We start from the raw sequence: 27062 nt of genomic DNA on the forward strand, positions 1-27062 counted from the left end.
GTCATAACTGTTTATCAGCCCAGTTTGTCAAGATGAAGCAGTACATGGGTATGAAGAGGCTGTGTGGTGAGGACTACATCTAGTTTGTCATACGTCTTGGGGATGTCAACAGATGACCTAGTCTTGGGTCACTATGTAGTCACACAGCCCCTGATGACATTGTGGAATCGATCTTGAAGGTATCCCACGTCTCCTGTACCCAACATGCCCAACAAGTCCAGATGTCTTGAACTGAAACTACTTGTGTTGGTGCGTTCATTGTGGTAACGGGTAACTTTGAGTTGTACCACTCTTTACCACACTTAATGTCAGTCCACTAATAGGAGATAGATATGTAACCTTGATAGGAACCAATACTGATGCTGCCCAATATTTGGATTTGCAAAGGAGGATGTCGAAGCTCCAAAGGTCTAGTAAAGCAGGGGCACAGGTCAGTCCTCCCAAAAGTGAATCCTCTCTTAGCAGTTGCATACCCCTAAACCAGCTGCCTGCTCTCTTCTAGTCCCAAGCCAAAGACACACCAAAATACTGTCATATCAAGCCCTCTGCATCCTCCTGCCCTCGTTTCTTCGGTCAACCCAAGATACACAATGCTGATGTTTCTCTCTGCCCCAACAATGCATCCAGGGAGGGGGTTCACCAACCTACAACACAGCCAGCTGGCACACCAATGTCTCACCAACATCAGACCTCTCAAGTCTCACCAACAGTGGACCTCACACATCACTATACAGAGATACCAAGTCCAGAGGCCAGCTATGCGTGAGATTTTTCAAAGCTCACCACCAATTTTCTCATCACCTGCGTTTTTTCATCAAGCTTCCGATTGAGGGACTGGTTGTACGAGTAAACCTAGAAGAGAGCCATGAGATCCCTCTATCCACCATCCTGGTGAATTTGTTCATGGAAGAGTTCGAACCTTGCGAGAACCAAGATCTTTTCGCCCATCAGACAAGCCTCCCACCAGAATGACCATCACACAAGCTGCAACGTGATCTTCAGTCAAGCTCAAGTCAAGACTTTCCACACATTACCCAACTTGATTCATACAGCACTTCATACACTCGAGGAAAAGCAAGACACCCAAGACAAATCTGTTTTTACTGCACTCACTGCCTATATGGGAAAGTATGCACCGGGGAGGCTGGTCACATATCTACATGTACATATCTAGAATCAATGAGCATCAATCACATGGCATACTGGGAAACCTGAACAAAATAAGCAACCATCTAGCATTCACAAGAAGAAGATCATCTCATCGACTGGAAGTCAAGATCATTGCTTGCAACACAGTTCCAAAAACAATTCATTGTCTTCATTAATGACATTTCCAGCAGCAGCTGACCACCATACCGTTACGCACCAGCGCAAACTAATCCAGCCAGCAAACAACTCCAAAGCATTAATGATCAATAACTTGGATACTTGCTATCCATGTGCTTTACTTTGCTTTAGCTGCAATACCACCAGCAGTCCAGCATTCCCCGAAGACGAGCAGAGTATACTGTTCCAAAGGTCAAGACCACACTGACTCGTTTCGGAGCCAAGCCCTTTTCACACTACTCTATTCACCGGGGTTTGCCCCCAGGGATTAATGGCCGGCCTTTTCACACTATGGTTGATTTTTCCTCAGTCTGCCCTAGTCTGTCTACCGCTGCAAATGGGCAAACCTTGGAGAAAAGCCACCCTAGGTTCTCCAGTTGCTCTGGAGCAGGTGTAAGCGGTAAAATCCTGGGGTATTCTTGAAACATGTAAACGGAACCTCATGGACTACATACACAGTGTGAAAGTGCACTGGGGTTATCGTAGGGTAAAACAGGTCCCGAGGCCTTCCGGGGCTGTTTTCCACAGGGGTTGAAGAGATACAGTGTGAAAGGGCAAAAGGGCTATACACACACTGGTATACCCTCAATTTCACTGTTTACTGTTATTTATTATCAATGCATTGTTAAACGCACAAGCAGGAGAGATTGTGATGATGCTTTAAGCGAAGGCCTAAAGGTGACAACATTGTCAGTTGCTGGTTTCTTTTTGCTTCCTTTGATGTTATGTATAGCAACAATGTTTGGATTCCATGTAGACTTAAGGTTTGAAATACCATTGCTCTACTGGGCCCAATTTCATAGAGCTGCTTAAGCACAAACTTATGCTTAGGCAAACAATCATGCTTAGTAAAATCAGATTACCGGCCAAGACTCTACTCAATTGTTATGCTAAAGTAACAACAGCTAACTACCAGTCACAAGCAATGTATATATGTCATGAAACTTTGTCCAGTAACATGTGTAAAATAAGCAAGCTGTTTTCGTGCTTAAGCAATTTTTTGGTTTAAGCAGCTCTATGAAATTGGCCCCTGGTATAAGGTAAACACTTCTTTTCAATATGAGTATAATAGAGTTCAATGAAAGTGAAACCAGGGGTGGATTTCACGAAGAGTTAAGACTAGTCTTATCTCGAGTTAGGAAGAGTTACTCGTCCTACATGTAACTTAGGACTAGCCATACCCTTTGTGAAATCGACCCGTGTTCACAGGTAGTCTTCTACGTGTACTAAGCAATTAAGTATTACAAGTTTTGTCTTTTTTATAACATTTATGAAAAAACCTTGTAGAATATTTTACCCATTAACTATTCTCTTCTCTAGACCAAGAGGCAATGTGAAATAGAAGCAACATTCTAACAAACAGGGGATAAATAGAGAGACAGATGATAGACGGTTTGTTCTGTTTATCCATTCCCTGGCAACAAAACAATTGTTTCTTTTGTTTTCTGGTGACATTTATAGTATTGTTTTGTCTCCTGATGACACTGATTGTCTTTAAAACATGTCCACTGAGAGCTCTGAATGTTCTGTAACATGGAACCAAGCTATCCGGGTGCACTAGGGAGGCTTATAAAAGCGCCGTTGCTAGGGTAAATGTGTTACCTAGCAACTGTTGCCAAGGAAAATGCATTTTTCAGTGGCTCAACCCCTAAAATTAATCAGTATAGGGTTGCAGAATACTTGTGCCAAGTTTCATGCTTTTATCACTTTCTGAGCAATTCTTACAGTATTTCGCACCAATCGCCTAGACTACCAGTACAAAACAACGGTTCAAAAATTATGAAACTTCTAAGTACGTAACTGATTTTAGATTGTTCTGAGCAATTAAAATTGTTTTGCCTCCGATAACCCTGAGAATTGAAGAGTGGTGTCAAAACTTTTTTGTACAGGGTTTCTGTAAAAAAGAACAGATTAGTATCCAAGCTAACAAGTGTTCCTCTTCGGTCACTCTGATTCTTAATTATTGTTGATTTTAGAGCAACTTCAGCATTTTTAAATGTTTCAACCGATCTAACTACGTTCTTGTAACAAGAGGGAATGAGCAGGGAATGATAATAGTCATTTTTGTTGGGCACCCGGTCAAAAACAGACCTAACGAATTTATGTATTAAAAAACGCTTCGGTGGTTTGGCCACGTTTTCCGTGAAATAGTGAAATTTGCCTGTTTTCCAAGCCCCATCAAAGAGTCTATGTACTTGTGTACACAATGTACACAGATTTACATTAAACTTGCACAGATTGAAGATTAAAATACTAGAAACTTCCCTTGAAGTTTTAGTTACTGAGCCACTGTAGTTTTTGAGAAATGAGTAAAACAAATAATTTTTGTGTTGGTTTAAGCATGTAAAAACGTATTACTGGTCACCAGTACTGCAATGATTATTTTACATGCTAAAATAATTTTCGTCTCACAAAAACAACAGAACCTCAGTTAGTAATATTTAAAGGAAAGCTTTCCACTATCTTTATCTTCAAACCCTGTAAGTTTAATGTAAATCTGTGGACATTTTGAAAAAGTACCCAAATCCTTTAAACAGGAGATTATAATTCTTGAATATTATGGATTCGTTTGAAAATATAATATAATAAATCACAAGGCATGAGTTTCAAAAATGGTGTTTTGAACTTTTCTAGAGTAAATATCATCTTTTTTAAATTCACATCAGCATAAAAAAAATGGGGCAAAAACTATTTTGTATTATCAAAAATTCTTCAAGTGATTTTTATGAAACTTTTGGAGGAAAAATAGTAAACAAAATTCCCACGAAGGAGGGGGGGGGGGGGGTTGTTTTACCCATTTGTTGCATAAAATAGTCCCCTTTGATGGTATTTTTATTTAATATTTTACAATTAAAAATTACACCATAACTTCAGTGGTAATTCTCAAAATACTTTTTATTATATTGGAAAAAATTGAGAATTTGCTTAGGGTAAATACATGATGAATGGAACATTAAAAACAATTATTAAAAAGGGAATCCTTAAAACAAATATATGTAGTAATGTTTATGAATGGCCAACATTAGTTATTGCCCCCAATAAATACAAAATTAAATTGTCTGAAAGATTACAAAAGAATACCAATTACCTTTAGGGAAACTTGATTTATACTCCGCGGTAGTAGTTTTCTAAATAATAAACTCTACCTTTTAAAACTTGCTGTTCTTAACAATTTTACCTACTGGGTTACAAATATTTGTTTCCCCCCGTAATAATAATGTATAGGCCTACATAAAACTACCGAAATTGGGCAACCAAACCTGTTCTTTTTATTCTTAACTAGAATTGCTCAATTTTGGACGAACACTGTAACTTGTTTGTTTACATTATTTCTAACCAAATGTGTACACAAACGCATTGAAAAATCGCTATCTACAATTTTGTTTCATATTAGGTTGGCTTAGAGGATAACTTAAGGGTCAGATCCAATACTACCCCAACGTGAAAATGAAGGTTTTTTAAGGAGTGTTGAAAAAATTACGTAACAAATTATTAGCTGCTTACATTGTCAGTTAAAAATGTTTCACCCCCAACATAAAGATGTTGCCCTGGTAGCGACAAAATATAAAAAAGTTACGTGACGGAGTGAAGAAGTTATGAAATCTTTGTACTCTGTGTACATAATTAATTTTCATCAGATTTAGGAAGAGGTGAACTGTTCCAATACAAAGTAAAACTAGAATTTATTGTTTGTAGAAACAAACACTAGGTGTTCGGCCATTGTCGGGTCGATGTTTGAATCAATGCAAAGAGTGTAGTAACTAGCTTGTCAAATTGCAAAGAAATCAAAACAAAAATGTTTTCTCGATGTGTAATATGGTAAAGCATCAAAAAGTGTACACTTCAACGTTAAAGCCTTCAAATAATGCCTTTTCAAAACATTTTACAGGCACTTCCTGTTTCGACAGGTCAAAAGGTCAAGAAGAGGTTACCAACATATCCATTTATTTCAATTACACGAAGCCCTTTCATATGTGTAGATTGTCAAAATAGTTTATGTGGTTGAGGAAATAAGCACTTATGAAATACTGACGACTGAAGAAGAGACTAACAAATCGAAAAGTGGAAATTATTATGAAAACGCCTCGAACGCAGACTATACACAAGGCAACACAGGGCGTTCTTCTAGGGATGAGCACTGGAGTGTGACACTACACGTGTTGCAAGTGTAAAATCTATATAAGCGAATTTTTTAATTTTCACACCCGATTTGAACCGGAAGACAAGGTAAAATAGGGGTCATGTCTGAGCGTTTAAAGCCCTTTGCAAGATCTTTCAGAGGTATAAATTGTTGACATACATTTTGTACTTCATGAGTTATGATTTTTTGAAATAATAAACTTTAAACTAGTATATTTCACCAACTGATGACGTCATCGTGACGTCACAACTCTTCAATCATCTACATCATCTACTGGTTATTGTCTACCTGTGTGCAAAGTTTCAACTTAATGCAAGCTTCGCAACTATGCCTTTTCTTGCGGACAATCAATGCGGAGAAGAATAAGAAAGAAAAACAAAACCCAAAACCAGATTTAGTGTTTGTAGGAACAAACACTAGGTGTTCAGCTATTGTTGGGTCAGTGTTTGAATCAATAAAAAAGTGTTGGAAATAGCTTGTCAAAGTCCAAAGAGGTCAAACGAAAATGTTTTCTTGATGTGTGACATGGTAAAGCATCAATGTCTACATTTCAACTCAAAATCAAAAAAACATTAATTTTCAATGTCCATTCAACCTAAAAACCATTAACTAACGCCTTTTCAAAGCATTCTGCAGGCACTTCCGGTTTAGAAAGGTCAAAAGGAGGTCACCAACATATACATTTTTGTGAAGTACGTAATGCCCTTTCATATGATGTATAGATTGTTAAAATAGCTTTTGTGGTTGAGGAAATGTGAACTCCTGAATAACAACGACTGGAGAAGAGACTAACTAACCGGAAGGGAAATGTTTGTTGAAAACGCCTAAACGCACTAAAAAAAGAAGAAGGTGTTTGCCATAGAGAGGTACAAGAATTTTGAAAAAAACCCAGAGGAACCAAAAATGAAAACTGCCTAAAGGACCCATCACAAGAAAAAAAATCATATGAGAGTCAAGAAGGAAAGAAATTTCAATTAATTGTGGTCAAAAATATGAAAACATAGTTGTTGATCTTCAACACTTATAAAAATGATCATTTGCAACTTATGTCAATAGGCGACGGGACGGAATGCGGATGTGTTAAAAACGAACCTCAATTCAAGCCAAACAAGACTGATCACCAAAAGTTTGATTTGACTAGTTTTGTCTACATTGGAAGCAATTAGGTTATAATCTGGTCCCGTTGCACTAAGATTTTGACGTTTTGTCTTTAACGGCGTATATCTTGGAAATGTGACGAGATTCAGCGCAAAAATATCCCCCCCCCCCTACAAACTCCAATATCTATTTATGGCTCCCACAAAGAAACAAATTATCAATTCAATGTACAACAAAATTGATTTTTTTCCCAGTTTTGGTGGACAGGTTTTGGATCTGACCCTAGGGAGGGGGGAAAAGTAAACATGATCTTACAATAAAAACATAACCTCTTAAAGGCTGTGGACACTATTGGCAATTACTCAAAATAATTATTAGCATAAAACTTTATTTGGGGATGAGTAATGGGGAGAGGTTGATGGTATAAAACATTGTGAGAAACGGCTCCCTCTGAATTGCCATAGTTTTCAAGAAAGAAGTAATTTTCCATGAATTTGATTTCGAGACCTCACATTTAGAATTTCTGGTCTCGAAATCAACTATCTAAAAGCACACAACTTCGTGTGATAAGGGTGTTTTTTTCTTTCATTATTATCTCGCAACTTCGATGACCAATTGAGCTCAAATTTTCACAGGTTTGTTATTTTATTCATATGTCGAGATACACCAAGTGAGAAGACTGGTCTTTGACAATTACCAATAGTGTCCAGTGTCTTTAAACCACGCAAGATGTACATATACATGTAACTGCCCATGGTCGTTTACTAAGTCCTCCAAAAGTCTGGTTGTAGTTTGCCTTTTGGTGGTGATATTCTTTGTGTATGAATACACACCTGTTGAGAAAAATATCAAATTTGTAAGGTTTGTGAAAGTGCCGGTAACACTTTCTTTAAATCACTTTTTCTTTTTCGGGCTAATCAACCTTTCGAAGCATAATTTTAAGACTACACGAAAATAACAATTACTCTGCTCAGATTTATGAACTGCTGCCGATCAGTAATCTCACTTAAGCATAGGACCAGGCTGATGCCCGCTGTGTAGTATGGGATCCATTTTAGTGGTGCTTGTGGTGTCAATGCCCATAGACAATCCAATCGTGACCAGATGGACAATTGAAGCATTCGAACCATATCACGATGGAGTTTATGTGATGTGATGAAGCTACCGGTGTAACATATTCAACAACAAAATTGTTGCAGGTTTATGTGCCAAAATATCTTAATTTTACATGTACATAATAAAAAAAAAAAAAAAAAAAAAAAAAAAAAAAGGGTTAAAACAAGTGTTTGCACAGGTTTGTTACATCGAAAGTTTGGAACACAAACAAGTGTCAACTTCAAAAGTGATTGATAACAATCACAACACTTTGACAAATTCTATCATACCACTGTAATACTTGTGTAAAAACACCAATAAATTTGTAGTAAAAAAGCTGGGACCACCATTACTGTGTGTACATTTCTCGTGCAATTCATCGCGCACACATAGAGATCGAACAGTAAATGAAAGTTTAAAAGTTACAAGGGTCGACGTATGGCTCATTTGCTGAAATATGTGGTTGAAAAATTGTTTTCCTTCTTCCTCTCAGTCGCGGAGTGTCCCCCGTCCCACAAATACTGGTTCAACATGATTTGTAACGAGCCGTAGGAAATAAGCCGTTGACACAAGTTTTGTGTGTTGTAAGTGCACTTAAAAAGAGAATGGTTGTAAACCCTCTATATCTTTCATGCAAACGGTACTTTGAATCCGTGGCCCAAAGGTGCGTCATAAGAAACTAATAATAAGAATACTTCGAGCGCGTACAGTAACAGCCTGGGCAACATTAAACCAAAATATGCACAAATATATTTGTAACAAATTTGTTAGTGAGGTATCAATATAAATTTGGTTTGCGGTAACACCATGTGTGTACCTACTTGCCAGGTAGAGTTTGTTCTTAGATAACTGTCTTGCTTAATTCTACTATCGCGGAGTTGATTGTTCGGGTATTCGGGAGACTTCTCAGAACAAAAGGCAGACAATATCCGTATTCAGATTCATGAGGTCTTGAAACACTCCAAACCTCCCAAATCCAATCTATCGAAACGAGAATTCCAGGCTATAAATGACCTTTGTCGGGATCCCTCAATACACATCCTGAAGGCTGACAAGGGTAATGCCACTGTTGAAACAGACCACACTGAATATAATCAAAAGGTTCAAAGTATCCTTGACACCGATCCTACATGTATGCCCGTCTAAAGAAGAACCCGATCCCATCAATTGAAAGGAAGCTTGCTGCCAACCTCCTTTCCCTAAACCGTAGCACTGCCATACCCACTCCATTGTACAGACATCTCAGGCCTTCGGCCTCGAAGTGCCCGAGATTCTTTGGTCAGCCAAAGATTCCCAAACCAGATAAACCGCTCCGTCCTAATGTCTCCTCTCAAGGTTCCCCTACCAACAACCTTGTCCAACACTTGACTAAGCTTTTACACCCACTTGTATATTATCAAGGGAATTGAATTACAAACATCCAGTGTTTTCCCAAGTACTGAGTATACAGTGCTAACACACATCGGTGTATGGGTAAAAAAAAAAAAGAAATTAATATTCTTTATCCCCGATGCAAATTTAACATCTCTTATATCCGGTATTTTAGTGAGTTTTGATGTCAAATCTCTTTTCACTAATGTACCGACCAATGAACATGCCAAAAAACCAAAGCGGTACTAGAACAAGATGAAACTCTAACTGATCGAACCAGCTTAATGCCAGACCAGATTCATGATCTATTAATGATGTAGTGAGCTTGGTTACGTAATAAACCATCCGCGCATGACGAAGGCTTGGCCGCTGCACTAGGACGACCAAGCCACGAGTCAGTCGTGTTCCAGAATCCACCGAGTGTTTGCCTCGGTTTATTGAGTGTATTCTACCCCTGTTGGGAAGCAATAGTGTGTGACTCGCCCCTCCAGCCGAGGACTTTGGTAAATATACCTACATGTAGATACAACATTGGCGACGAGGACTAATTGGTCAGTGCATTTTCATAGATAAATTTGGAGAAAATGACAAAAACTTGGGGAAAAAATACTAAATTGTTATTTCTCGGAAAAACATGTATAATCGAGAACCTTTTGCTTAAATAAAGGGCGTGGTATACCCACACGGTGGAATTCTACCGTGTGTGCACCCCCCCGCCAGATATTAAACGTTTCGTTTTAATTTTCGGCCATATTCATACAAACTCGGCAAGTCCGGCAGTTTGTTGAATTTGCTGTATTTCTACTTTACATTTACAGGGATATATTTGTTTTGCTCTAGAACTCATATTGTTAGATTTGTTAAGAATTTAATATATTGTTTGTATTGTATAAATCCGATAGAAGTCTGCTATAATCCAAGCGAGCTACGATATGCATTCTTAAAAGAAAGGGAAAAAAATCTGTCTTTTCACAAAGTGTGTCATTTTCTATTTGAAATATTATTGTACTGCTAGTCAGGTCAAGCTGTTGAGCAGCACTCCAAACAGTAGCGCTGGCAGTATCAAGCGAGTGATACGGTATTGAACCATTCCATATAGCAGATTTCAAACCAATTTGTCGAGTATTATTATTCTTAATTTTCTAAGACCACGGCCATTTGTATTAACAAAGCTACTGTAAAACAGCTGACTACTGTACCGGGTATTGGAGTGAAGTTTGCAGAACTAATAGTTTCACTTAGAACTAAGAAGGGAACAGTAATTATAAACGATTTTCCAGTCCCCAGCCCTCCAAACCAAACTCAATGAATTACATGAAAAGGGGCTAATTTCAATTGCGTACACGCCCGACCTTCCACTTAACGGTTCTGAACAGGGGGACCCGAAAAGCACAAAGAAACTGTTGACCCCATAACACTTCTTGCTAAGTGAATTAGGCAAAATAATGATGGAAAATAAACTGCGCCAATAAAGTATCTAAACACTTACAAATGGTCAGATTTATCGGAACCTAAAATAGTATACAAAAAAATAATTATTCATTTTTATTCACCGTTAATTTCTGCACATGTTGACACCTATTGTGTTGCGCTACGATGTTGTTTGGTGGATTCATGGGCACTTGAGTGGCTGGAGGTCGAATTTCAAAAGTTGCAAAAGCCCCTATTCACCCCAATTCCAGAAGGGAACTCTCCTAAGCATCACACACAGACAAAATCAAGACAGAAGACACACACTCGTTTTGTTTTTTTGACCATGAAATTTATTGCCGTATCTTTAACTCTAAAACTGCTGATATACTGTCCTCCATTCTTGGTGTGTCCCCCATCAATGTCCTGAACGGCAAGGAGTCGTCTTCTCATACTCCCAATGAGACCTCTGATCTGTCCCTGGTCATTCCCTTGCCATTTCCTGATCAGGATGCGTCGGAATCCCTCAAGAGTGGCGTCAGGCTAGATGGACTTGTTCACTTTCTTCTTCGCAGAAGTCACCCTCGGACGGCTACTCCTTGGCAGGTCGTCCACATTTCCCTGAGTTTGGTAGCGATTCCACCATTTACTGACCGTCGCTGATAACGTTCCAACTTGATGAGCTGCAGCTCGATTCGACATACTGGCTTCTATCAAATCAACGATCCGTCCCCTTTCCCGTTTGGTCAGTTGAGCCATCTTTCCTGTTATCTTGAAACACCTTTCTCTGTCTTACCATATCGGGGAATCTGGCTCTTAACCCATATGATGTATGCCTCCCATCTTTGGCCCCTCTGCTTGGTTACTGACAATTAATGCTGCATGTTCATCGCAACCGATTTATCCAACATGCGACAAAAACAAATCATTTATAAAGGGCGGGCAAAAGAAACGCTGATCTTACTCGTCACAATACAACGATTTAGCTTGAACAGGGGTTTTTGCAACTTTTGAAATTTGACCTTAAGCCACTCAAGTGTCCATAAATCCACCAAACAACATCGTAGCGCAACACAAGATGTGTCAAAATGTGCAGAAATTAACGGTGACTCGAAATAAATAATTATTTTTTGGCATACTATTTCAGGTTCCGATATATCTGACCATTTGTAAGTGTTTAGATACTTTATTGGCGCAGTTTACAAATGCAATAACAAATGTCATTAAAGACCTAAAGATCCAGTCACAGATGTCAGAAAGCCACTTAACTGATCTAATTCAAGGTAATACAAAACCTCATGGTCCCGTGCCACAATTCGGAATTCCTGCTATGCAGGCTGCGTCATCAGATAATAAGCCCACAATAGCCCCACACCAAACTCCTATTATGCAACCTGCCACCCAACTAACAAGCGATCCTATAATAGATGCGGGGCTTAAAGTCATTAAGGACAAAGCCCCACCATTCCCAGCGCACTTGTTGAAAGCAATGGAGCAAGCGCTACCCGAACAAAAGCCTTTGACAGTTACTGGCACAGCCATGGTGCACGACAAACAAAAGTCAACAATCAAAGAATCAGTAGACAATGCCACTAGCAGCTCCACCTAACAACATCGTAACGCAACACAAGAGGTGTCAAAATGTGCAGAAATTAACGGTCAATCGAAATGAAAAGTTATTTTTTGGCATACTATTTCAGGTTCCGATATATCTGACCATTTGTAAGTGTTTAGATACTTTATTGGCGCAGTTAGCTTTGGTTCAGAACTTGAATGCAAACATTTTGCTCATGAAATTGAATGGTTGGAAAGGTCTTGCTTTTGGCTTTTAAGAAACTGAATGATTCTTGCGGCCTAATGAAATTGAATGATCTGACCAGATAACCGGTCTAGAAATTTGCAGCTCGATCTAGAGGCACATCTTGGAGTTTTTCTTACACAAATAGACACGTTACTTGCAAATATAGAATATTTACAGAGAAAAACCAAGAATAAAATTCCTTTACTCGCTAAGATGGGGTTCAGAATGTTCGTAAATAACCACACCCACCTCAAGAAACGTCTTTAGTCTTGTCACTGGTCCCCCAGATCCATTAGGAGTCACTGCTTCAATCCTTTCAGCAAACAAATAAATAAGGTGTTTATCTTTATGGTTTGCATTTCGTTTATTGTGGAGACTAACTGACTATAGTTTTTCTATCCCGCTGATCATGTAAAATTTGTTAAATTGCTTAAAATTGTAACTTTAGCTCACAGTTCGGATTGGAATCAGTAAATAAGGTCAAACAGAAGTCGCATGTTTTGTTTATTACTCGTTGAGCAAGAAAGATGATCACGAAACAACCTAACATACTTTGACACAGTTCTTTGGATTAATGTGCCGATACAATACCAACTGAGCTAACCCAAGGATCACACCCACAGCTTACTATAAGATATAAGCAGCGGAATGTCATTGTAACAATAACAACATTGCAATATTATTTTTATAGCACTATTCACATCAAAAACCGAAATGTCTCTTAAAGGGTATATGTACTTTTTCCTAACTCAAAACACATTGTCCACAAATTTACATTAAACTTACACAGTTTGAAGATTATGATACATGTAGTAGAAAGCTTCCCTTGAAATTTTACCTACTGAGATGCTGTAGTTTTTGAGAAATGAGTAAAACCAATAAATTTTTGTCTCAGTTTTAGCATGTAAAAACGTATTGACCAGTTATGCTATGATTATAACTGGTTAATGGGATAATTTACGTCTTCCTGAGACGAAAATTATTTTGTGACTTGTTTTACTCATTTCTCAAAACTACAGACCCTCACTTAGTTATATTTAAACGGAAGCTTTCCACTTTCAATATCTTCAAACCCTGTAAGCTTAATGTAAATCTGTGAACATTTTGAAAAAAGTGCCCGAATCCTTTAAAGCATACTTTTGGGAACCCTTTACATGGAAAATAACACCTTGCAAATAAATACGACTTTGCTAGAATGAGATGACTTGTAGCTCTCGGAGCCTGCACTTCTCTCAAAAAAGTTTTACACAAGGTCAAACGACTATATATTTTTTTAATGGTACATCACTTGTATCATTATTAGTATATTGGTACACTGTACACCTTGAATATTTTTATAACAAGCACTGACTACATAAAAACATCAGAAACAAATACTTACTTTGGGAAATAATTTGTTTGTAGTACTTGCAGGAGCTTAAAAAACTGCTTACCATACACTGCAGCAAGAGTGTTTCCACAGACCTTTTCATAAAACGAAAAACCCAACTATTAATTTTGGTTTTTACCCATACCCTGTACACCGATGTGTTAGCACTGTATACTCAGTACTTTTCAGAGTCCTGTGAAAAAAGATCACAGGCATGTTACTCGGGTGGGATTCGAACCCACGACCCTTGCAATTCTAGAGCAGTGTCTTACCAACTAGACTACCGAGGTTGCCCGGTAGCTACAGGCAGTTCGAATCCTATGTTTTTGGCAGCGAGTACCGCAACAATATTAGAGATGTTAAATTTGCATCAGAGATAAAGAATATTAATTTTGGTTTTTACCCATACACCGATGTGTGTTAGCACTGTACATGTATACTCAGAAAACCCAGTTAGGTATAAAACTGAAAATCCGCTAACCAGTTTATACCTTTAGATTATCATCTGTGTCAACTCCAACTACCACCATCTCATTTGTTTTCTTAGAACTGCTTCTGGCTTCCTTCAAAACCCTTTTGTACACCCACTTGTTTTTTAAATGTTTGTACTGCTTTCCAGGTTTTGGTGTACTGTTTGGTTTAAGTTTACTCAATATTGTTATTTTTTTAGCTTACAACTGCTTCTGGCTGGTCCAGGTTTTAGCGTTGGTTCATTTTTATACTTTTCAGTGTGTTTGCTGTTTTTGTATATTTTTGGTTTGTTAATAATTAATTACTTAGAATAGTGTTTTTTTAACCTTTGCTTTTAAATTGTTTCTTTGTGAAGCGCCTTGAGCATCTTTTAGGCGGACTTTGGCGCTTTATAAGTTTTCATTATTACTATTATTATTATTATTATTATTATTATTATTTGTCAAGATCGCAGCCATTTGAAAATAAAACTTAAAGGAACACGTTGCCTTGGATCGGACGAGTTGGTCTATAAAAAGCGTTTGAAACCGTTTGTTATGAAATGTATATGATTAGAAAGATGTTTTAAAAGTAGAATATAATGTTCCACACAAGTATCACTCAAAATTGCACGGTTTTCTTTTTACGTCGCGAACTATCACGCTCTGCCTTTTATGGGAGTCAAAATTTTGACTCCCATAAATGGCCGACCGTGTTATTGGACAATGTAAAAAGAAAACCACGCAATTTCGAGGCATATTTGTGTAGATCATTGTATTCTACTTTTACATCATCTTTCTAACCATATGCATTTTATAACAAACGGTCACAAAACCCTTTTCAAAGACCAACTCGACCGATCCAAGGCAACGTGTTCCTTTAAATTAAAAAACATCTTAGATTTTTTTTTGAATTAATCACGATTCAAAGACAGTGTACACTATTGGTAATTATTCAAAATAATTGTCAGCATCAAAACTTACTTGGTTACAAGCAATGTATAGCTGTTGATAGTATTGTGAGAAACGGCTCCCTTTTAAGTTAAATAGTTTTCGAGAAAGAAGTAATTTTCCACGAATTTGACATTAAGACCCCAGAACTAGATTTTGAGGTCCCAAATAAGGCATCTGAAAGGACACAACTTCATGTGAAAAGAGTGTTTTTTTATTCCATTATTTACTTGCAACTTTGACAAACAAATTGAGTTCGAATTTCACTGGTTTGTTATTTTGTGCATTTGTTGAGACCCCAAGTGAGAAGGCTGGTCAATGCAGTTAACATTTAAACTTTTTGGACGAAAATAACCAGAGCTGTAAATAATTTGTCCATCAGTTATTTTTTTCTTAAATTTTTGAAGGAGAGATAATGATTTAATTCAAAGTGAGTGTTAAATTGGGGACCATTGGAACAAGTTTGATAAACAAATGGAAGTGTCGAGTGCCTAAAATAAAAACATTAATTTTTAAGCAGCAGCTCCAGTACTTACCTCTAAAAAATCAAAAAGCATGGTAGCAGTGATATCCGGCTGTGGCTGCAAATTTAGTAACCGTGCCAACCATTGCCATGCGTGGTCAATACCATATGGGTGCTGAAAGGAATCAATTGTTATAAAGGAAATGAGTCAGACAATTAGTTCCTCATCATTTGCATCATTACCAGTATAATGCCAAAAAAGAAAAACAAAAATAATATGAAATGTATGATTTTAGTTTTTCATTTGATGGTTTGATCATCCAAACAACAAATGCATATTTGAAGATCAAAAGCTAACTTATTTTAAACATTGACAGCACTGTCATAAGAAAAAAAATGCACAAACCTGTGAAAATTTGAGCTCAATTGGTCGACGAAGTTGCGAGATAATAATGAAAGAAACAACACCCTTGTCACACGAAGTTGTGTGCTTTCAGATCCTCGATTTTGAGACCTCAAATTCTAAATCTGAGGTCGCGAAATCAAATTTGTGGAAAATTACTTCTTTCTCTAAAACTAAATCGCTTCAGAGGGAGCCGTTTCTCACAATGTTTTATACTATCAACCTCGTAAGGTTCATTGCTAAAAATTATTTTGAGTAATTACCAATAGCGTCCACTGCAAGTGGTGATTGCTCAAAATAATTATTTTAAAAAAACCTTGCCTAAAAACGCAATATTCCACGAATTTGATTTCGAGATATAAAAATCCAAAATCTAAAGGCACACAATTTCGTGTGACAAGGGTGTTATTCTTTCATTATTATCTCGCAACTTCGACGACCAAATGTGTTCACAGGTTTGTTATTTTAAGCATATGTTGAGATACAAGCACTAAAATATCCTAAAAATGGCAATTTTTTTATATAAAATAATGTGAGATGGACCAGGAGTTTGTAAAGCCTAAATTATTGTTGCGGACAGAATGAACTGTAGCTGATTTCACAAAAGTATTGCAAAACATGTCGTAATGGTATGCAACGTACATGTAACGTGCACGAAATTTGTCATAGATGCGCAACTTTTTATTTATTACACAAAATCAACGACTGTTGCCTGAAACCGGTTGAAAAAAAAAAGCAATGCAGCGGCCATTTTTAATCATGATCCTTTTTTCATAAAACAACGCAGAACTATGATCGCAGGCATGACAGGGAGGTTCAACGGACGGGAACAATCATGACATAATGGCTCAACTTTTACCAGTAACTACCGTTGTAGACTTAAGTAAATTGCCTCATAAACCATGATGGTGCAATGTGCACAATGGTGGATTTTGTGTTCTTCAAAAAGCTTAACTGAATATGTTGCTGTCATAATTTGTAATTATTTAAAACAAAAATTTTGAAACGTGATACGAATACATTTTTTATATTTTGTATTTTTTGTGAAATTACTAGATTTAAAAAGTGGTTTTAATTATCTTTATATCCCAAACCTTTGTCAGCACCCGTGGAATGAGGGAGATGGGCGGGTAGGCGTATGCCAACAGCCCCTCCCATCGCATAGTCAGAGCGTCGATCCGCCATGCCCCGGGGTCGGGACCCCTGGCGCAGTAGATCGGCAGTTGATTGTTCGTCCGAGAGGCGAACAAATCCACATGAGGCCGGTCGATTAGCAGGAAGAGCGACTGGGCCACACAGGGCCGGAGGGACCACTCTGTCGGGACGATCCAGCCCCGGGAAAGAGCGTAGGCCGTGACATTCTCCTTCCCTGGGATGTACACCGACGACAGGGCGATCCCCTGCTGTATGCACCAGTGGATTAAGTCCCAGGCTAGTGCACACAGCCGGGCCGACCGGGTGCCCCCCTCGTGATTGATATACGCTACCACTGTAGCGTTGTCGGAGCGCACCAGGACGGCCTGCCATTTCTAACTGTGTCCGGAAGTGCTGGAGGGCATTTCGGACTGCCAGCATTTCCAGGACGTTGATGTGGGTTGAGTGGTGCTCCGGGGCCCAGACCCCCGCTATCTGGAGGGGGTCAGGGGTGGCCCCCCCAACTGTACAGAGACGCGTCGGTGACGACGGTCGCTAACGATCGGGGAGGGCGGAACACTCGACCACGTGTGAGGTTGGCGTCCTCCACCCACCATTGGAGGTGGGGGGTCAGCCAAGGCGTGGTAGGCACCGAGAGGTTGACTGAATGACGAATGGGCCGGAAGTAGGAGAGGAGATGGAGCTGGATAGGCCTCATCTTCAGCCTGCAAAAATCGATCAGATATGGCCAGCATGGTATGCTGGCCATAAGGCCCAGTAATCTGAGCCAAGCCACCGCCGGGGCCACCGTAGCCCGAAGGGAAAAGGGCAACGCACTGACACAGGTTCTGTACATGTTCCGCCGAAGGGCGGGCCAGAACCCTTTGAAGGTCGAGAGCCGCACCGAGAAAGGTGGGCACCTGAGAGGGGATCGGGTGCGATTTCTTGGTGTTTACCAGGAACCCCAGGCTGGACGTGAGGCGTCAAAGAATCATCAGCGCCGCGTCTGTTGCCTCCCGCGATCGGCCCACGATTAGCCATGACGAGGTATTGGGAAATCAGCAGTCCTCGCCTCCGAAGTGCTGCCCTGATCGCCTGCACCACTTGGGTGAGAACCCGAGGGGAGGTGGACAGACCAAAGGGGAGCACCACAAATTCGTATAGCATTCCGTTGTAGAGGAAGCGCAGAAATTTGGGGTGTTCAGCCCTAATGGGAACGTGTAGGTAAGGGGGGGGGGTCCTCGTCATAGCCGCACTCGATCGTCTCGAGGACCCAACTGTCGGACGTAATCTGAGCCCAGAACCCCAAAAATTCCTGAAGGCGGCCTCCCACAGGTCCGTCGGCGGGAGGTTGCCTGGAGACAGGGAAGTCACTTCCGCCACGCCCCCAGATGCCGGGGGGCGGACGCACGAAAGCCGCGACCTGACTGGGTCGCTGCTGGTCCTGGGTGAGCCTCCATAGATTCTTGGAACTGCCCCGAAAAAAGGTCCCGTCCCGTTTGGGGAGCGCATCAAGCTGCTTGCGTGCACCTACAGACGGAAGGAACAATGCATCTAGGACATTCACCCTACGGGCCGAAGTTGCTAGGGTAGAGACTCTTGTAAATTGATCCAGGACGGTGCGCAGCCCACTATCCAGACAATGGAGGGCCGCCACCATCATATCAGCCAGCGTGAGGTATTCGGACAAGAGAAGCAAGAAGGACGATGTGCGCATGCCGAAGGGAGACGCCGAGTCCATTTTCCTGATTACCTCCTCCATTTTCCCCCGCGCTTTGTCGGCAAAAGGAAGTTTGGAGGAGGATGACCCCCTGTCCGCGGCCAGTTTGTCCGACGCGAAGTCCGGCAGGACCGGGGTCAAAATATTTATCAAAATCCCCGGCGGGGAACCGATAATATGAATCAGCCCATTTGGGGTGGCCGGTTGCCGTCGGGTTGGATAACCTCGTAAAAGACCGACACACCGACCGTCGTGGGGGAATCCACGTGGTCGGTGCGGGCCGTGTACTCTGAGCTGTGTGGAGGGGGGATGCCCTCTGGCTTCAGAGACCCCAAGGCGGTGCTGGGAGAGCGGGCGGTGAGCTCCGGAATGGAGCCACCCTTTGCCCTGGGCCTTGCCGGGGCGTTTGACCTTCGATTGGGTTGACCCACGCATGCTGACCGAAGAGGGGGAGCAGGAAGCATCCCCTCTTTGATCGGTGGGTCCACTGACCGACGCAGCCGACTGAGGCTGCGGGGGCCGGTTGAGGGACTGCGAGCCAGGCAACGGAGTGTCGCTGGCGCAGCCCTCCGAGAGCTCCGACTGTCCCGGGGGAACGGACGTAACCCCAGTATTGACAGTCGAAGCCCTCCCCAATTTCTTTACACTACTCATAATTTAACTCAAAGAAATCAAACTATTTTATTTCTCAAACTCTCTACAATAACAATCTATAACTCTACAACTTCTAATCTTTATAAAAGCTCTCAGCAAAGGATAAGGCGTTTTTATTTTATCACAAAAAGGGTGAACTGTTGGAAACAGATTTATTACGTGCTTACCCACTCGCGGCTAAGAGAAAAGAGGATGACTCCGTGGCAGGCATGTCGCGGGGCGTTGTGGGTAGGACGGTGGAGGGCGCTATTGTGTGTGTGTGAAAGTCTTAGCATTATTGCCTCGCGACATAGGGAATATGCAAATTAGTAATTCGACTCTACCGGTAAGTAGAGTGAAGTAGACATGGTGTTTTTATTCTTCTCATTATAAATTTAAGGTCTATGGCCTCATCTTAGTCCTGAATCGTGATTGGTCGGCAAGAGTTTAATAACTACTAATGCGCGTTTTGTTCATTTTTTTTTCTTCAATTAAATCTAGGCATATCAAAGAAACAGTTTGTGAACAAATTTTTGTGATGCAAAGTGTGTTTTCATAAGGGTTTCTAAAAGCGGTACTCATAAATGGTGGTCTTTCTTTGATGCTGAACAGAGAAAAATGACAGCTGACACACGCACGAGTCGTTACAGGTGGTTGAGTCAAAACGGGCGTTTCTCCTAGGGGTATACAACTTCAAAATTGAATTACTTCCAAAGTGGCAAAAAGTCGCAACCAAATTTGGTTTAAGACTGTTCCTGAAGGTTTAAGACTGTTCCTGAAGAGATTTTTTTCATTAATTCTTTCTTTTAACATACCCCTGGACTATTAAGAACAATAACAAAATGGAAGTACTGATTTTTGAAACAATCACCAGTTGCCTATTTTGGCGCAGTTTGACCTTGACCTGGCCCACTGTATTTCGTCTGCCCTGGTTAGATTGACAGGCTAGGAAATACAACTTTTAGGTCTCACTTCAGAAACCGGAGCCCTGGAGAGAGCGGTTGGAGTAGCAGGGTCCAAGGTACCTGAAGATAGAGGCCTTATGTGGTGTAGGTTTATCCTTCTTGTGCTTTTTAATGCTTGGATTAGAGACTTAAGGCCCCGGTGGGTCAGCCATAACAAGCACGTCTGAATAGCAAAAGGCCCGGAAAGTGTGTCCAGTAAGATTGCATCATTAAGCGTAGGGACTGGAGGCCCGAGAGGTGCAGCCCTAGCATTAGCATCTGAAATAATACCAGGAGCCAAAGGCACGGAAAGCATGTCCGGAAAGCATGTAAAGGAAACAGAAATATCTCTCCTGGTGGAATCTGCAGAAGTTTCTTATCTTACGAGCGAAGAAAACAAAACAGTCAAGATAAATTAATAGTAAAGACGATACAACCTTTGCATACTCTTGTCCTTTACAAAGTAACAGAGAGTCTTTTACAATATGTTCGAAGACAGAAATCCAAAACACGTCCGTTCAGGTCAAACAATAGAGAAAAAGAGGTTGAATTATCAAACACATTATTGTTGTTTGTTTGAATGATCTTCCCATCAAGGGAACTCGGCAAACTTCCACAAGGGATATAAACACCAAGCTGGCAACAGACAATCTCTCTCCTACAAACATTGGTTTAACGTCTATGATTATGAATTACAAAAATCAAGAAATTGTGATTCATTAACTAGACAACAACATTTATTCTAGTCATTGTAAAATCAGCGGTTAGCTGGGGGATTTGAACCCACAATCTCATGATAGTAAGTCCTGCAGTCTAACCACTTCACCACGGTGACCCCATGGGGACAGGCATAGGGAATTGAGGCCGCTGTACTGAAAGCTAGGGCAAATAATATGCAATTGTAAGTTCAACAGGTAAGGGAGTCCATGAAGTGGAGTAAACCAATGGCTGATTATTTTTTTTTCCCGCTAAAAGGAAGAGGAAATATATTTCGGGAAACACTGAACCGTCGTCACTGCCCCATGAATAACGTAACCTACCCAAGCAAACTATTATTGCAAGAGTGCAGTTTATTTACTTGCGCAATAGGTGACACTTGATACTTGGCCAGTGAACAGGGCGAACATCGGGCTCCGTAATTTTGCCGTAAAATATGGAGATCCCCTGAACAATAAAAATCACCAAGTTTAGAGTACATGTAAGTACAATTCATGTGACATAGACAGCACTGGGAAAGTTAGGAGCTACTACGACATCGGGTTTCTGTAAAACAGGGGTGAGAAAAGTAGTTTTTCATCAATAAATATTCACTTCAAATTTGAATTCACTGTTTCAGTGGTGTATCTTGGTATCACAACGCCCGCGCCTATACAGCATCGCCTTAGAACTCTCACAACGTAGTTAATCTTCGCGCAACGATTTCTAGTATCACATAACAATCAAAATCACGAATCAAAAAGTATGCTGCTGGAACTTGTTCTACCTGCCAAGTACTAGAGGAACGGGGTCAAAGGATTAGGAATGACTGGGTTTGTGTTGAGTACTGAGCCACTTGTCACACAGCACCTCAAATAGCCTCTCCTAATCAAACTCCTACTGCCCGGCTTCATACACCGATCCGAAATATCAATCTGCGGGCAGAGGTGTGAAGGCGGGCTTCTGGCGCCTTAAAACCAGATGGCTCCGGGTAGATATGGCTCGTAAGCCCACCTAGGAGAAGGAAAACTCTGATTTCAAACCAACTGGACGGTTGATTGTGCAATTGCACACTCCGAGGCTGGCTTACAATCCACTCTAAACCTCTTTGTTGATGCTAACAAACGTCTGGGGCTGTCTCTCAACATTAGCAAAACTAAGGTGCCTCATACACCTGTTCCTGGTCAACTCTCACCTGCTCCTAAAATCCTCATTGGTGGACAAGAACTTGAAAATGTAGAGCATTTTGCCTATCTCGACAGTCACCTTTCCCAAAAAGCCAACAGCGATAACGAGATTCATCACAGAATGAAATGTGCATTGTATTTTCAATAATCATGATCTACGAACTCACACGAAACTTCTTGTTTATAGTGCTGTTGTAATCCCCTCGCTATTGTACTGTTGTGAAACTTGGGTTACATATCGCAGAAACCTGCTGACATTGGAACGCTACCACCAGCGCTGCCTCAGAAGGATTCTTAACATCAAATGGGAAGACTGCCGCACCACTGCAAGTGTTCTCACTAAAGCAAAAACCACCAGCATTGAAGCTATGATCATCAAACACCAGCTGAGATGGCCATTGCGTAAGGATGTCAGACGAGCGCCTTCCTAAAAAAGTACTCTGCTCTCAGCTTAAGACAACGGAAGCGCTATAAAGACACCCTAAAGGCATCGCTACAAATGTTTTAAGTATCAATACTGCTTCCTGTGAGGACCTGACAGCAGATCGAGCATCATGGAGGCAACTGTTGCACAGAGGCACGGCTAAATTTGAAATGAATGGACTAGCTCAGGCAACAGCTAAGCGTCAGCAGAGAAAGGAGAGGAAACGTGAGAGACATCTCCATGGTCCAACCCTCCCAATAACTACAACCTGTGACATCTGCCTGAGAGTATGTGGCTCACGGATCGGACTTTTGAGTCACCTTAGGCACCAGCTACCTTAACCCTAAAACTTTGCTTATTCTATGGAGAACATCTTCCTCGACATCCAGGGATTGTTTATTATTATTATTATTATTAATAAGTCAGTACCAACGACATCCATATTGTGTGCCTAACTTGCGCCATTTTTGTGGCCGAAACTTTCAGACTTGTGACACTTTTAGACGTGGCGTAACTTTTGTGAAATCAGTGAAACTCTAAACATGAATGAGTGAAGCAATTTACGCCATAAACAGTGCGCAAGTGGACTTACGCAATTGCGTAAAGTTTTGTCAAATCGGCTGCAGAATATCCAGATAAAATTTAGCATTTCAGACATGTTCCAATTGAGCATGTTCCAACTGAATTGTTTTTCTCTGTTGGGTTGTGTCCCAAAATGTCCCGAGATTCCACAGTACTAAGATCTGATTTTAGGTAATCCAAGCAAAATCCTTGTTCCTGATATTTTCATACACATTGAAGAAACATGCCTTTAACACATGTTACTGATATGCACCTTGTACATAAAATACCTGCCAATTGAAAATTCATATTTGTCTTCAGATAGCCAATAATCTTTGTCCAAGCTGTGCCTTCTGGCATCTTAAGACACAATTAAGTCAATCATCCCGAGCCGTGACACTTGTGTCCTCAAGCAAGACACCTAACCATTACTTCGTTCATCGGATGGGACGTAAAGCTTTTGGTCCCATGTGTTGTATAAAGACATGTAAATGAACCCAGTGCACTAATCGAAAAGAGAAGGGTTCATGCGAATGTTCCTGGCTGGATTGGCAGCATTTTGTGCCACAGCACCTTGTAACCCATACATGCTAAGGATTAGGTCTTATATCTCAAACTTCGTCCCACTCCTTGCAGTAATAATACCTGCCGTCGATTTCACAAAACTCTTCCTAACTTAAGACTAATCTTAGGACTTAGGACGAGTCCCAACCCTGCATTGTAGCATGCAGACCTTAAGATTAATCCTAAGTTAGGACGAGTTACTCGTCCTAACTCGAGATGAGACAAGGCCTAACTCTTTGTGAAATCGACGGCTGGTGCTTTGTATTCTTTGGCAAAAGGCACGTTATAAATACGATTACTATTACTATTGGCGATTCAATGATATAAAAAGGCTAGTTATATAATGCTGAGGCTGTTACCTGAGAGGAGTTTTTCACAGTTTGTGTTACCATTATGGCTGCGTAGAGGCGCATAAATCCAGACATTCTTTTCAAGTATTTGTCTTGTTTCTCTATAGTCCCATCACTCGCATAGTTGTACCCAAGAGATCTATAAACAAACCACATATGAATAATATTACTTGTTGAGGCACTGGACACTATTGGTAATTTTCAGCAAAAAACATACTTGGGAAGGAGCAATGGAGAGCTGTTGATAGTATAAAACATTGTGTGAAACGGGTCCTCTGATGTAATGCAGTTTTTGAGAAAGAAGTAATTTCTCATAAGATATAGGTCTCAAATTCAAGCATCTGATCAATGAAGGCACACAGCTTGTGCGACAAGTTTTTTTTCTTCTTTCTATTATTCTCTTGCACCTGCGATGATTCAGCATTCTCCCAAAGATTATCATACTTTTTGAAAACTTAATCTAATCTCAGTTTGTACTCTGAAGAAACATTTTGCCCTCCCATGGTTGTTACCTTAAACTACTTCAGTTCTAACTGCACAATTGCAAGCTTTTTAAAATCTAAGCGACTACATTTTTGTAGATTGTTTGTGTCCTATTTACATGTACATGTACATGTAACTTCATGGTTTTGAATAGAGTCCCATGCATTAATGATAATAATAAAAAAGGTATTTATAATGCGCTTTTCCAAAACATGATCAAAGCGCATAACAAAGAAAAGGATGAATTAAAACTAGCTTGTAACACATCATTAATCTACTATTTTAGGAAAGAGATAAGTTTTAATTTTTTTCTTAAGAGTAACACAAGAAGATTCACGGATATTAATTGGGAGATTGTTCCAAAGTTCAGCAGCAGAGTGTGAGAAGGCAAGTTTGCCATGAGTTAATCTGGACTCATGAGTGTTAAAGACAGTGGACACTATTGGTAATTGTCAAAAACCAGTCTTCTCACTCGGTGTATCTCAACATATGCATAAAATAACAAACCTGTGAAAATTTGAGCTCAATCAGTCGTCGAAGTTGCGAGATAATAATGAGAGAAAAAACACCCTTGAATCTGGTGTACTGGACTGCTGGATCACTATGGTTTGTAAAATTCGACATGTAAACGAAAGTATTTAGTGGTTACATACTTATAATAGTCTTCATTTGATTGCTGCTGACCCTTGGTGATGTTGTAGGGTACTAAGAAAGGACACTTGAGGTAGAAGTGAGCCAAAATAAGCTCTCCGATTTCTGGAAAATCACACCACAATGCAACAGCAACAGCTGCATTTGGAAACGCAGAATCATGGTTTGAAGACACCTGCTCATCACTTTGTTTCTGTTCATGCAGAGTAAAAATAAAATTCACATTACGTTTATGCATAGAATCAGGCCTCATTCTGATCAACAGAAACTGCTTTTGGAATTATACACAGGAAGTGCAAGTCGATAGATATGAGGCTTTTTAACATCAAAGTTGACATGAAATTGAGGTCAAATTTGTTTCATATCTGTGCAAAAGTTTTAGCATGCTTACTGATATACAGGGCAAGTCAAACGAAGACCAGGAAATACCCCAACAAACAACCCAAACAAACAAACAAATGACACTCAAAGATTCAGTAAAGTATACATTTAACCAGCACTCTCTCAAGTGCTTTGATTTTTTTTCTTTCTTCAGATAAGCAGGAAAGAATGCTTGTTTATACATTAGTTATTGGGTTTTGATCTCTATCAACTTCTTTTTGACTCACACTGTAGAATCTGATGTAAAAATTGTGATGAACTTATCAGCAGTTATTGTTTTAAATGTTCAGGAAGTCAGGGTCAAATGAGGTTACCTATGATTGTTCAGTGTTCAATGCCCTTTCCATGATGTATGAACTTTAAAAATTCATAGCAAGGTTCAGGAGTTATGATTTTTTTCAAATAATAAGCTTTGAATTATTATTGTTCAATACCTAATGACATCATCATGATGTAATTGAGGGAGTTTCATCTCTTACTGAATATTCACTATATGTGACCCCTCATACCCTAAGTTCCACCCCGGGGGAGGACACAAGCAATCCATCCAGTGGCCGTAGCAGGAAACAGCGCCACCAACTGACTGGTGGTGCACCGTTCTGAGGATGACTAGTGATACTAGTCGAAACGTAAACAAATTTACGTAGGTGTTGGCTGTGTTTCATAGTAATTTCATTTGCAAAGTAAACTACATGTGAAGTTTCAATTTTATATCAGATTTGGAAGTGTGATTTTATTAGCAGACAATCACGGACGAGTAGAAGAAGTTCTAGATATTAAGAGTTTGTCTTTAGACCAAACCAAGGTGTTCGTACAAGCCTGGTGAAAAATGAAATTTGTTGATTGCAGCATTTGGTCTCAAGATATGTACATGTACAATGGTGGAAATTGCCCAAAAAATTGTTTTTTTTTAAAAACAATTAGATGACGTCATTATTAGCAGTCAATGTCATTTACTAAGGGGCCGTTCACAATTATCAACATTTTCACAAGTGAAGAGTACACTTTTCAATACCCCCCCCCCTAAAAGTTTACGGAAAAAAATATAAATTTTTTTCCACACAAGTTTATATACATATGTATAGACACTTAATGAATGTGATTTAAAGGGTTTTTGTAACTTTTGCAGATCAGGATTTTGGGCTTAGTGTGAATGAAGATGTATATACATTACTGGTAGTTACCTGTAGAAGTTTCAGCTTCATACAATTCAAGTTGTCAAGTTTTTGAAAAAATCACAGAGTGCAAATATCAACATTAATTTTGTTGTTTAAAGCGTACGGTGACATGAACCCCCCCAAAGCGTACCATTTGTACGCTCGTGCGTGACAATGTTGATAATTGTGAAGGGCCCCTAACAGTACACCAAGTTTCAACTCAGTCAGACTTTTGGTTTGCCAGATACACAGCTTTAAAAAGTGCACCTTTTAAGCAAAATTTGGTGACGCCATCAGTCT

General features: G+C 40.0%; 1 protein-coding gene across 5 annotated transcripts in view; it reads right to left on the reverse strand.

Annotated features, from left to right (window-relative positions):
- Nucleotides 1-6062: 6062 nt before the first annotated feature.
- LOC139938483 (mRNA export factor GLE1-like) overlaps nt 6063-27062 on the reverse strand; it is a 117485-nt gene continuing 96485 nt past the window's right edge. For all 5 annotated transcript variants that reach the window (XM_071934041.1, XM_071934039.1, XM_071934042.1 and 2 more), the window contains 6 exons: nt 25227-25417; nt 24100-24229; nt 15548-15649; nt 13624-13706; nt 12492-12555; nt 6063-7398 (listed from right to left, as the gene is read on the reverse strand). In XM_071934041.1, the coding sequence (XP_071790142.1) occupies nt 7330-7398; nt 12492-12555; nt 13624-13706; nt 15548-15649; nt 24100-24229; nt 25227-25417 (639 nt within the window). In that variant the 3' untranslated portion in view covers nt 6063-7329. The remainder of the gene's footprint in view (nt 7399-12491; nt 12556-13623; nt 13707-15547; nt 15650-24099; nt 24230-25226; nt 25418-27062) is intronic.

This window comes from Asterias amurensis, chromosome 6 (genome assembly GCF_032118995.1).
Source record: "Asterias amurensis chromosome 6, ASM3211899v1".
Taxonomy (NCBI): Eukaryota; Metazoa; Echinodermata; class Asteroidea; order Forcipulatida; family Asteriidae; genus Asterias; species Asterias amurensis.